The 14,277-nt window shown below is 38.3% G+C and overlaps 1 protein-coding gene across 1 annotated transcript in view; it reads left to right on the top strand.

Moving 5' to 3' along the window:
* The first annotated feature begins 11,999 nt into the window (after positions 1-11,999).
* LOC105622298 (transcriptional repressor p66-alpha) overlaps positions 12,000-14,277 on the top strand; it is a 4,165-nt gene continuing 1,887 nt past the window's right edge. The window contains exons 1-6 of the mRNA XM_012203717.1: positions 12,000-12,019; positions 12,325-12,393; positions 12,775-13,058; positions 13,162-13,387; positions 13,465-13,753; positions 14,057-14,122. Of these exons, the coding sequence (XP_012059107.1) occupies positions 12,000-12,019; positions 12,325-12,393; positions 12,775-13,058; positions 13,162-13,387; positions 13,465-13,753; positions 14,057-14,122 (954 nt within the window). The remainder of the gene's footprint in view (positions 12,020-12,324; positions 12,394-12,774; positions 13,059-13,161; positions 13,388-13,464; positions 13,754-14,056; positions 14,123-14,277) is intronic.

The following is a 14,277-nucleotide window of genomic DNA, read 5'->3' as shown; positions in this document are numbered from 1 at the left end:
CGTCTAGATGCCGCATCCGGTGAAGTCCGATATTGGGGTGTTTCCTGTAAGCTCCATAGCTGGCGACACCCGACCTGCGCCAACAGGCCTGGACAGGGGGTTGCTGGGATCTCGAAGGATGACCTATTGTTCCTTTCTCTCTCTGATTCCCTTTTGCCCTCTTTTTCTCTCTTCGTCCTTCCACCCTCTAGTCACTCATCCGGACGGCGTGACACCGCGCCCAAAACGATACCCGGCGAAATGGAGCCCGCACAGAAAGGTGGAAGGGAGGGGGAGGGGGAGAGGTGAAGGGAACAAACATCAACAGCGGGCGAGGCCGCCATGTTGTATCGCTCTCATTAATTTTTGCGCAGAGGCGTCGCGATTTTTTCCCCGTCCGCACGCTCAAGGTTGAGGTGCCCGGGCAGCAGACCCCCTTCTCCCCCCCTCCTTTATCCGTCGATTGCATCTCCGTGGCTCTCTCCTTCGTCTCTCTTCTCCGCGCCTATATCTTTATAGCCACGTTCTGGGATGACAGGATCAATTTCGAGCATATACTCGCGAATACGAGTTGTCTTCGATATTTAGATTTCACTTAGCAGCTTTCCAGCGTTACTAGAATGCATTCGAATAGCTCTTTATATATTGATGATCAAAAATACGCTTTATGGAGTTCAACATTATGATGTATCGATTGAAATTAACCGCAAGCTGAATGATAATTAGCGGGTAATTAGAGCGATGAAAACTTTCTAAAAGATTGTTGCGCAATAATGGAGCATCAATTTTTTGCTTTAACAATAGATACATTTCATGTTAGTATATAATACAATTTTCACACATGAAAAAGAAGCGAAAAATGTAGGTAGAACACGAGTCATAATGATATTATAAAGACGTCATTATAATCTTATTATAAATTATTATAAATTAACTTATAATAATAAATTAAATCTTAGGAGGATTATATATCTTGAAACGAAGTGAAAATTATAAGAGTGAATAAATGTACTGGAATATTTATAATTTCCTTGGTCAACATTCATGTCCATTTCTACCAACATAGATTAACTTAAATTCATCTTTTTCTAATTCTTCTAATTAGAAAAAAAATGAAGAATTAATCTCGAATCAAGATTAAAATTAAACTACATTGGTAGAAACAGACATTAATGAATTCGCTTATTTTTGTAATTTTTATCTTTTCAAGATATTCAATCGATCTCCTGATGATGTAATAATATGACTCTATCTGATATCTGGGAATAAGTCGAAATGCGATCGACACATAACAATCGTAAGATCCTCATGTAATTCTCAACATTTCGAAACTCGTTGAGAGAGAAAGAGATCGCGACATTTTCGTCAAAGATACTCTCTTGAATCCTCTTTTGAGAGATTCAGATTCAAAATTTCATTTCACTCAGAAACGGCATTTTTCTTTCTCAAAAGAATCGCAAAGAGCTTGATCTTGTTCAAGCGTGATTCCGCTGGGAATATATATCGCAGTCGTTTTTCGATGCGTCGTAAAAACCCGATCAGGTTCAAACCTGCTTACAACATATTCGATCCCAGCACGTTCGATCCCAGCACATTCAAGAAACATTTTGTGTCATTGATTAGCTCCGGCAGATCAAGGAGCAATGTAAAGCAATCATTAAGTCGCGTAGAAATTTTCTTTCATTAATACTCAATACATTTTATTTCCTAGTTTTCTTTATCATCCACTAAATCTAGCATCTTTTTTGACATTTTCTATTAATTTTTTTTGTGGTGATTCAAGCGTGATTTTTTAAACAATAAAGATTTATATATGATCATTAAAGAATAAGCTAGCGTTCTCAGATTTTTTTTAAACATGCGTAAAGTATTCAGCTCAGTAGCGTGAATATTTTATCGAAATAAGAGTACCGTTAGAACTCCCGCACATTTTCCAACAGTAAAACGTAACAGTAAGGAAATCAATGTTTTTTTATTTGATGTTGCTTACGTTATTGCCTTACGTTCTCATACTGTGATCTATTTGCTTACTATTTAAATTTTACTGCTTACATTTTTCTGAGTACAGTTTTGGTAAAATTCATTATATTATTTGTGTTAGACTGCTTGTATTTCACGTATTTCATAATATTGTATCATGATACATTAGGTAAAAATACTAATTATATTATTTATGTTAGACTGTCTATATTTCATGTATTTCGTAATAATTAAAATCTCTGATATTCGGGTACGGCTTCAAATCAGCTGTCGTCTCGCTTATTGTTGTGTAGCTAATATCGAATATTACTATATTTCTATCTGTTTATTTATATTTAATGTTAACAGTTACAATCAATAAAGTTATTAAAATAAAAAATAAAAAATAAAAAATAGTTCTGTCATATAGAAATCATATATAGACAATTTATTATTGAAAGTAATGAATTATTTATATAGAACTAAAGCATTGAATAATATTTTCAATACTTAAAATAAATAATTAATTATTGTCTTTCAATATTAAATATTGACTAATATTATATCTTAGAAGGATTTATATAAATTCGCTTTATGAGAAGAAGACAGAAAATATCAAAAGGAACGATACGCGATAGTCGTAAAAAGTTACTCAAATCATAAAAAATTAGCAATCACGATCGAATGTAAAGAAAATAATCGAGCGTGATTGATTAATTTCTTACGAATTAATTTCTTGATTAATTTTTTTTACTATTCTACTACAGATATCGCATTACATTGTAGATCTATTTTCTGTGGCTGAATTAATGTACACTTTTGGAACTTAAAATGAAATAGATATATGTTTGGTATTTGTCGAAAGCGAGAAAGAGAGTCTAGAACAATTTAGTGCAGAAACAGAAAACAGACCATGTGAGTGCTTTCCGTTTAGTTGACACAAACATCATTCTATCTAAACATCTTTCTTGACATTCAGTAAGTAACAAAAGATATAATCATTTGATCAACTCATATCACCAATGGAAATTTGTGTCATCTGTATCTCTTAGAAAATGTACTTTGTTAGTCAAATAAAAGCTACCTTCTTTTTAGCAGATTACAGTAGACACAATAAAGTGTCATTCTATTTTTGTTATACATAGAATGCTAAGAAGAATAAAACATTTGTACTGACTACGTCTCTTAAAAGTCAACGCGATGCTACAAACATTTTAAAACATTTTTTAATTGTTCGTTATAATTGCAATTGTATGTTTTAATTGTATGTGTCAATTTGTAAAATTCTTTCTATGATTGATCAAACACTTCGAAGCACTTATAGCTTAATATATCGATATATCGACTATATATAATAGACTATATATATAATACTACATATAAGTAAAATTTATTAAATCTTTAAGCACGCATTCGTCTTGTACAAATATTAGGATTTATTGGAAAGATATATATAAGGTGTAACTGAAATAACGCCTACTAATCATATAGTGCTATTCTTAATAAAAAAACTGATGAAAAATCCTCTACTATTTTGCAATTTTCGCAATATTTTTTTTTAATTACCTAATGAGCAAAATGTATAAAATTGATGTATAGATAAGACAGTTTTAAGATATCTTTAAGAATTCTTTAAGAAAAATTTTCAAAATATTTCATAAAGAACACGAAAAGATATCTTAAAATTATCGTATACATCGATTTTATCCGTTTATTCGGCAATATTTGAAAATTAATATCTCGTAACTGTTGCGAAAATTGTAAAATGATAGAAGACTTTTCAACTTAGTTTTTAATTAGGAATAGTTTGTATTAGTGAGCGTTATTTCAGTTACACCCTGTGTGTGTGTGTGTGTGTGTGTGTGTGTGTGTGTGTGTGTGTGTGTACATATAAATGAAAAATAATAAAATGGTGAACAATTTTTAATTAAGAACCCTCTCATCCTCCTATATTACCACCGCGATGCACTGGCTGCGAGACAGTCACGTGGTTGAGCGCGCACGCGCGAAGAAATTCCACAATCTGGGGAACGAACGCGTCTGCTAATGTTGACGCCATTGCGCATGCCCGGCAATCGTCTCCCCTCCATCCGGGGGAACTCGGTCGTTGTGTCGCTACGCGCGTGGAAGTCCGGAACTCGGGCATTCTTTCTCGTGAGTCGTGGAAAAGGTGCGTACGTGCGTGCGTACGTGTTCGATGAGATAGATGAAGCTCGCTTGGAACATGTGACGAAGCGTGCCGCGTGTGTGCGCGATCACGATTCGGCATATCGTGCGCGTCGCCGGTATACGAGAGAGGAGAACGAACGTGAGGCCGAAAACGCGACACTCGGCGGCAAGACAGAAGTACAGGGACGACGGACAGACAGACGGAGAAACGAACGAATGAACGAACGGTAGGACGGGCGGGTGGATAAGAAACGAACGCTCGGCCGGGTGACGGGTCGCCTGAATGCACATTTGACTTTGTACGAATACGCGGTTATTATGCACGATGCGACATATGCGCCATATCGCCATGGACGAGCGACGGCAGTGAGTGCGGTAAGCGAGCGCGTCGCGCGTCTCGCCGTGTGAATCGTAGTGATACGCGAGTGCGGTGGACCGCGGTGACGTGTGAAGTAAGGCGTAGAGGGAGAGAAGAAAAAAAAACGAAACGGTCGTCGTCACCGGCAACGGCGGCGCGTCTTGCATCTCGGTGTACGCGGTCGGCGCCGCGTACCGTGTTGCGAAGGAGGAGACGTACGCGCAGCGTGGAGGAGAAGGAGGAGAAGAAGGTGGAGGAGAGGAGAGGCAGAATCGGCTCGTCTCGTATGTCGGTTGAACCGCCACGCGAATTCGGATCAGCCCCGATCGACATCATAGGTACGTATCGCCAAAGGCTTCACACGGGCGTACCGCGACACTCGGGAGTGAGTCGTGAGATGGGGAGAGGGACAAAGGATACGGAAAGCAAAGGTTCAAGGCGCTCCACTGATCGGAAGAGATACTGAAGTTTTTTCCGATGATCAGATGCGGAAGCCTTGTGTTGCAGGGCCGTACCTGCTTTCTTGGCACTCTAGGCGTAATATTTTCGGAGGATTCTACGGAGAAAAGAAAAAAACCGAGCGTATTTCATATAATATGTGATATTTATTATTTAGAATTTTTTTATTGATGTCCCAATTAATGTAACGCGGCATAGATATATATAGATATGGACTGCTAATGGACTGCATATTTTATAACAAAATTGAACCGAACATTTTCCTGCGAGTGGATCGTTTAATTTACCTTCATGTAAAATTTAAATGTTCATTAAATGTAGGCGCGATTCTTTTATTTAATTTTATATGTTCAACATATTTATGAACAGAAAATAAAAAATAAATAATTAGTATTTTAATTGCTATCACACACACATACATAATGTTAAATGTTACCTATTTATGTTTTACGGTGCACTATAATTAAAAATTGTAATTAAAAATTTTTTCTGAAAGAATAATTTTCTTTAAACAATGATATTTTTTATACCTTCAATGAGCATATTATGTCGAAGTAATTTTATTAAAAGTAATATTAAAATTCTTATTTATAAGTTTATTTCTGCCAATTAAATTTCAAACTTATTACATAAATATAATTTAGTTTGTTCGAAGAACAAACTAATTTTAATTTCGAGAGTTAAGAACATAAATTGTATAACAATTTTTGAAACTTTACGACTGAATTATTATAATATTGAACGCTATTGTTATATTTAGCAACGCAATTGAATGCAATAGTCTGTACATGTATAATATAAAAGAGAAAATTATGCAACTAATTAAAATAAATATAAAAATTATAAACTGCAATATATAATAATTATAAAAATTATAACATCTTGTTTTCTATTTTTAAAATTGTCGTAAACACTTCTTTAATGAATGACGCGAATAAATTGCCAATTGGATGATTTATTTTGCATTTAATTGCTTTCCAAGTAATTTGTAATTCTTGTGAGAACCAAAATTGGCAATGTATGTATATATTCTTTACATTGATAATTTGGCACTATTAAGAATATATGTTTTTGATTACATGAATGTTGATATATCTTAATCCACTAGTAACAAATATAATTATATACTAATACATATTACAAAAGTGTGTATCTATAAGATAAATTTAAAAACATAATTAACATTAAGTACACGAGATTGTAAAATTATTCAATTTATACAATTTAATTTATATTAAATTGTATTAATTATATTAAACAAAATATTTTGATTTATTAAATCGATGTCTGAATGAATTTTGGATTCCAATCTCGGATTAACTACAAATATATCTACTTAAATATTACGTCTATGGATAAGTATGGCCGTATTTCTGAAATCGATGTATTGAAAAGTCGTGAATTATCTATGAAGGATCTTTTGGAACTCTTGTAGTTGACTAACGATAAGTAAATAATATATTAAGAATCTTTATTACTACTCAGTAAATAGACTGACTGTGTTTCTCTCATCCTTCTCGTACAATTATTTGTTCAAATTTTGGTCCTTCTGTTTCTCTTTGACGTGTAAACACAAAAGTCTGGTATTTCCAGTTCTAGCATAATCATACCGAGGAAACCGAAAAAACATCGAAACATTGAAAATTCGTCGGTCCGACACGGACCGCGGCAGCACGACACATATGCTATGTTCAGATCACGTTCAGGCTTATATGTATTTTTTTTGTGGGAAATTGATCATCACGCGTGAGATACGAACAAAAACTTCATATATTCGTGAACGGGGACGCGAGTCGATCTCGCATTACATGTTGATCGACGAAAGTCGGGGAAGAAACCTGTGTATTCGCGCGAATTGCATGCGATAGAGAAATATAAGCAGATCGATCGTTGTTTTTCAACCGAATAAGGCTAATGTTTCATTTGTCGTGCAACAAATTTTTAAAAACATATTGATTGGCTACAAGATAGAGGATTTTTGAAATCTTAAAAATGTCTCTATTTTATAATCAATTAATATGCTTGAAAATTTCGTGCGACAAACGAAATGACTTAATAATAGATTTCTCCTTTTTTTTTAGTTGAATTTTTTTGCACAGTTTTTACTTTTTTTTTCTTTAACGTGAAAAGAAAAAAAAGGAAAAATGAACCCTAAAGAATGAGCCAAGGAGAAAAAAATTGACTAAACGCATTGATCATGTGACCGAATTAAGATATGATTTGTTAATCCTTTAGTAATTTCTCTATCCGAGATCTCGGAGGGATTTCTAACATCGTGGATACAAGACATAAGAGGATCCTAAAGTCGTCCATGTTTTATCGATTATTCTTCAAATAAGCATTTTTTTGTTTTTATAGATTTACAAATTCTTTTCTACAATTAAAGTATAAACAGAAATATGGTTCAAATCGGTCGATTTTATGCCAAGAACGAAAGAAGGAAAATTATAGTTTTGTTATCGACATCTGGCATCGGCTTGTAACAATATTTGCTTTATATATTATATAAGTTTTATATTTTGTATAAAGCAATTTTAGTTTGGAGTAAGGATTATACGAACAATATTGAGTTCTTAAACTTAGGCGTACCTAATATGAAAGATTTGTTAGAAAATTTATACGTATGTATGCGTACGATTTTGATGTAATAGTGTGTAATAATGTGTCAATGATACGTAAATCGTACACGGAAAAAAACACAGCTGAAAACTTCAGCAAATCTACAGTCGTAACATATAGACATATAGTCAATTCTTTTTCTATATTAAAATAGCAAAGTTGGCAGCTGAATAACATTAACGATTTGTTAAACTATCAAATCTTCTTAGCTATCAATGTTGAATTCGCGAATTGAATTAACAAATTACAGATTTGTATCCAATTAATTTTTTTTCCATGTATATGCGTAAGTTCTACTGACTTGATAAACGACTTTAGGATATCTTTAATAATTCGTCTCTTTACGAAACTTGAACGCGCGGTCAGTTAAACTTCAACAGTATCAATGTATAATTTCTTTAAGGGTCATGGCACACAAAAAAGTTAAGTAGTAAGCGAATTGACTAATTACTCTCTAAATCTGAATCAGTGAATAATCACTAATTACCCAGTAGCATATTTGGCACTGATAATCAGTGAAGTTCAATTAAAAAAGGAAGGATGTTTGAGCATTATATAACTAAAATACTGATGTTCTCATGTTAATTTCAATCTTCCAATATCACATTCATTGAATTTAAGCACTAAAACAAGGATAATTAGATCACATAAGATTAGCTAGGTTAGAGATCTCACAATTTAATTCACCAGTGATATACTTGGTACTGACATCAGTGATTATCCACTGATTCAAATTTAGAAAATACAGTGAAGACTAATCATCGTAAGGTCATAACGTAAACATTAATAAATTCAACATATTGATTTTCTTATCGCTTATGTCTTTTTGCTTAAGTTTTTCTGTGTGCCATCCTAAGGGCGGGAGCACTTATTGCATAACACATTTCGGATAATGCATGAGAAAATGAATTAATCAAAGTTCTTCATTTCTTTCCTTTTCACGAAATAAAAAATTTTGATTGGTTGATTTTCTTATGCTTTATGCGTAATAGAAAGAACAAGAATCTCTGCTCCTACCACAAAGCTTCATGCACAATTGAATAAGCATCGGCAATAACAACAGAGAATAACAGATTTTAATCTATAAACCCGAATTTTAGTATACACGACTTCTAGGCTTGCGTTCGGAAACATCTGAGTACTTCCGCGTACCGTTTTATCCTTGTTGTTCACCTAACCCAATGTTAAACAAAAATAAAATGATACACGGAGACACCCGGGTAATGTTTTCAAACGCAACTCTGATAAGTTGAAATCTGTCTTATTGTTCTTATTGCCTGTGTTAAAAAAAAAGCAGTTTTGCAATTGTTGAGATTCTTTCATGAATGATTCTAATTAGAATCTAGCCCCTGTGAGCTTTCTACAATAAGTCACTAAATTTTAAGTCTAAAACAATAAGGAATTGATCAATTACAATCGAATGTGAAAAGTATAATCGACTATGTGGTTTGCTTTCAGCAAACAGCATAGACTGTACTCCAAATTTACTGCCAGCTGAAAATATGTTACAGTTTACATTATGTGCACTATAGATTTTCAATATAGACAGTCAATTTTGGAACATAGTTACAGTATGATCTTCGTTTAATTAACGTTAATAAATAACAAGAATATAATGATTCATTTGTGTTACATTTGTGTCATCTGTCATCTGTGTCTCTTGCTAAAGCACCCTATAATTGGTCAGTTTTTCTTATAGCTTATGATTTAAAGCTTAATGGCTTATCATGGAAAGCCCATTCTTGTTCTCCTTGTTCTAAAACTCCTTGATCTAAATGTATAACCAATCATATTGAGGAATCTTACAACAATTTCAGAGTTGCTTTTTCTGTTGAAAACAGTCAATGGCAGCAGAAAAAGCAGCTTTTGCAACTGTTATAAAATTCTTGAATATGATTGATTTATACGTTTAGATTTAATGAGAAACTAAAGGCAAAACCAATTATATTAAAGAATTATACAAGTTGCAAAGCTGCTTTTTCTGCTGAACGCACATTGCTTGTGATTTTCAATTGTGCATTAGTCTCGAAACACAATAGTTGCAATATAGGAAGTTTTAATCCATAAGATATTGGCAATCATAGTCGAATGTGAGGAGAATAATCGACTTTAACTATGATTAATTAAGTCTCTCGAAGACTCGATGATTGGTGGATGATGAATTTCTCAAGATTTAAGGCTTATTACATCTACTTTCGGGACGTTAGATTTCTTATGACTTAAAGCTTATCGTACCTATTGTGTTTCGTTATTAAGGCTTCATTGCATTATATTGTTAAGTGAGAAATTATAATATAATATTGATGTTAGTGTTAGAAAGGTGATGTTTTACGCAGTGATGTTCTATTTAGATAAGGCCCGATCTAGCGGGTCACCGCATCATTTTTATTTCCAGTTATCGATAAGAAGTTAGACGTTAATCAATTAGCGCGTCTTCCGTATCACGTGATAGAGATAAATGTGGCGGACTTTTCTCTCTTTGACGTTATCCCATGTCGGAAGCTACCGTATCTCTTCGACTCCAGTGATCTTTTTCCAATCGCGTAGTTACATTGTGCTAAATTTACAGTCGAGTACGTCAGCATCGAGAGATCGCTATCGGTATCTTCGCGGCGAACTTTACATCGTCGCGCGTCGGGACGAAGCGCGCGGAAGCCGCCCCGACTCCGTTTTCAAACGCGCGAAATGACATAACTTCGCGCTGTACTATGCGAGAAGTTACACATACTTGCGCGTGCGGAAAGTTTAGAGACCCCTGCGGGATACGTGTACGCCGTGTCACGTGACACCCCGGCGGGCGGCGCGGCGAGGAACGAGGGAGGAGTGAAACTAAGACGAGTAGGCGAGTAGTGTGTTTTCCGTTGGTTCGCGTGCATGGAAACTAGGGGGTAAGCGTCCCACGTGCGGCGACTCAAATTCGAGCGAAAAGGGCAAGCTTCGCAACTCGCAAGCCGGTGCGGGCGATGTAGCGGCGTTCGAAAGACGACGGATAGGGGGATTCTATCGAATATATATCGCTTGTATGCCGCACTCGCGTGCGGCGTGAGGACATAACGCAAATGCGCGCGGCTGCCGGCTGGTCTCTCTTCGCACGCAAAATGACGATCGTTGGCGCGCGCGGGGAATCGGGGACGCGCGAAGACGCCGCGTGCGAGGAAGCGGCCTTTGCCGAAAAAACGTCGCGAGTCCTTTCGCACCGGCGGTGGCGGTCGCCGCCGCCGCTGCAGCCGGCAGTGGGGACCCTGCCGTCGAAAAATCGATTTCCCGTAGGGCATAAGGGCGCGCGAGCGACCGGGAGGGCGACGGTGGGGGCGGGAGACACGTACGGAGAGACGAAATTCGGGAAAACCCGCAAGGGGTGCGAAAGAGAGATTGCGAGAACGCGCTGGACGGAAATGGGGGGGGGGGGAGTGATGGACCGCCGATGCATACGTAGAAAAGAGTAAGCGTATGTGTGCATGCATGCATGCGTGCGTGCGCGAGCGAGCGAAATGAAGATGGAGAGAAAGAGAGAAATTGGTTTCTAGCCCGTTCTCGATACGCGGTCGCGGCGTGTGGGTGAGCGGCTAGCGTGCCGCGGTCGTAGTAGGGGTGAGAGGAGAAATAATTAATGTGCGACCATTCCTCTCCCCGCGCTCGCCGCGCCGCGTCACCCCTCTCGTGCGCGCTTGCCCTCCCCCTCCCCCCGCCGCCGCCGTCTTCCCCTCGACCGACCTATCTACTCCGCGGGTCTTGTACCGCTACGCTTAGCTGCCATTGTGTCGGAGACGCCACTTCCGAGGCATCAAATTTAATTCTTCAATTGCGAAGAGCCAGAGAAAACGGCGAAGAGCGAGAGAGTGTATATGTACGTGCGTGCACTTTGCCAGGGGAAAAAAAAAAGAGGAGCGCGCGACCCTGCGCGAGTGATACGCCGGTGGTTCGGATACCGGATCGACGTGGCCCTGTGTCGTTCACCAGCAACGACCACGACAACGACGACGACGACGACGACGATATTGTCCTCGTCGCGGAGAAGCGGTCGCGCGCGTCCTCGAACTCTGGAAATTCATTCCACCGATGCTGTGTGTTCTACCGATTCTCTTTAAACTCCCGTGGAAGTTAGGTTAGGACAGTTACTTCCGCAGGTATTGGCCGATCGCCTGCCCCGTACTCCTCTCTCCTCCTCCCCCCCTCTGTCTCTTTCTCACTATGTCTCCCCTTCCTCCGCTTCCCTCTCTTCGTGCCTTCACGCTGGTGGCGTCGTCTCCCGGTCACGGATGTTTCTCGGTTTCGCGCGTCGTCGTACGGGATATCTGGTCATCGTCGACGTCGACGTGCCGCTGGCTGCTCGTCGTCCGCGCGTGTGGCGTGTCCGCGATACTCTTCGCGTCACGCGGCGTAATCGCGCCGAAGGATTTTCGGGGATCCCGTCGGGGCGCGTCGTGTGTTGCGGAGACGGCGGGGCGTACCGAGAATGCGCGCAGGAGAGATTCGGTAACCCAGTTGTATGGCCAACGCGAGTAAAGCGAGTAACAGCAACGCGCCTGTGCGTGTGCATGCGTGCAGCAGCGTGCGTGTCCCCGCGTAACGTAGTCCGGTTTGTTCCACGCGCGGTTCTCTTTGCTGCACGCGCGAGATTAAACAGTGTCGTGGCTGCCTCCTCTGCAGCGCGCGTTTTCAAACAGCGTAACACGATATTCTTTCTCTCTCCCTTTCTCCCCCCGCTCTCCCTCCCTTTCTCTCGGGAATAAAATGTCTCCGTGTTGATCGACTTTACACGCGTGTATTTGTGATTACAGAGTGACCACGGTCGAAAGAATGGAGGCCATGGATGTGGACGGAGATGCGGTGGTGGATCTGAGCATCAGGTGAAGTCTGTTTCTGGGGAGAATAGTTCTCTCGTTATTGTACCTCTTCTAATTAAATACGAAATAAAAGAAAAGTAACGACAACTTAAGCCTGTTTTTTATGGCGATGTCGCTTTAAATTTTACAATTTTAAATGTTAAAAAATGGGGAACAGTTATATACTATGGTAATTTATGATAATGCCTGCCTTTTATCCAGGCAAGAATTTCTTATCAGTATTAGGTTCTTATCACCGTGTGACGAAGTAGGTTGTTGTTACCTTTTAACTTGACATATTCTTGAATATATTTAAAACAGTAAAACTTTCAAGTTTTATTCTGCATGATAACAAATATTTGTGCGACAGATTCCCTAATTCCTGTAATGCCGTTCTTTCAGCAGCAGTGGTAGGCGTAATTCCCCGTCCCTTTCTGTGAATTCTGGTGATATCCCGTTGGACTTGGGAGTTCACTATTCCTCCGGCTCCAATTTGGAGAACAATATGCCAGAGGCACGTAATATACAGAATGCGGCCCGTGGTATCTTGGCTCCTAAACGATCACATGGGGACGAACGTAAGCCACGTCGTAATCTTAGACCTAGAATCGAAAGGAGTTATGCCGAGAGTCCTGATGAGCCTAGGATGAATGGATATCTAAATGGAAATGCTTCGGATAGCGATGAAGGTTATTATTCTTTTTTTTATTTATTGTTAAAAAATAGAGAATTATTTATGAATTTTTATCTTAGTATTACATTGGATTTTATTTATGCTGAATGTTTAAACAGGTGACATGCCTCCGTTGGTGCCAATCAAGGAACTGTCATCCGATGAGTTGGCTGAACGCGAAAGACTGCTAAGAAAATATAGAGAAGAGCTCAAATCTGAAGAAATGAAATTAGTGCTTTTGAAGAAATTGCGTCAGTCTCAGCAACTGAAAGAGAACATCGCGACAGCACCTAAAGTGCTCAACAAATTACCACCACCAGTAACGACGCAGCAGGTGCCTCATAGGTAAGATCCTTTGTAATATTATCTTTTTCAAAATATAATTTTATCATTGTTACGTCAAGTCGTTTTCTTTATCACAGAGCTGGGAAAGCACCTCCGCCTTTACTTAAGGGTCAACCTGCACCGAGCAGAAGTAGTAGTTTACATGCTCCACCACCTGGCATGGTACTGCCTCCTAACGCTGGTCGAAATGCTATTCCAAGTACAGGCGGGATGCCTCCTAACATGGTGATACCACAACCACCTCATCCTAGAGGAAGACCACCCAGTGTAGCGGCGGCGAGTGTCTCAAGTTATCATGCGCCAACGGACAGAACGGAGAGGTCTACAAAGGATCCAACACCGGCTCCAGCGCATCAAGTAAGTAAGGTATAATATCACATTTTACTATTTTTATTATAAGCTTTACATATATATATATATATATATAATGTTCAAGTTTTAATTTTACTTGAACTTAAGAATAAGTCAGTAAGACTGCTGAAAGCTTTACTGAATAATTTTAAGAACTAACACTTTCACTGCTAATACATTACTTGTGATCGCACGATACAATACAATTCGAGCGATCGTTAATGCGAACGCTGAAAGTCCGGCCGTGAAAGTGTTAAATAATTCTTTAATTGTGAACAACGTATGTAATCAATTTATTGTGTTTTTCTAAACACAAAGCTGCTTGCTGGATCGCAAGAAAATAAAACCACCGCATCCTTAAGCACACCTGTGAATTCGGAACAGGTATATTCATTCGTCGATCAATATATAATGTCTTCTATCTATATTCTCTAAAAGCTATTAATCTGTTTTTCCTACATTGATTATATTTTAATTAAGCTTTATTTTCTGTGCTTCTTGTTTCTAACGATTCTTAATTTTGTTAGTTTGTTCTATAT

The sequence above is a fragment of the Atta cephalotes genome (assembly GCF_000143395.1).
Source record: "Atta cephalotes unplaced genomic scaffold scaffold00043, whole genome shotgun sequence".
NCBI lineage: Eukaryota > Metazoa > Arthropoda > Insecta > Hymenoptera > Formicidae > Atta > Atta cephalotes.
Note: the sequence above shows the minus strand (reverse complement) of the source record. Positions and strands in the feature narration are given on the sequence as shown.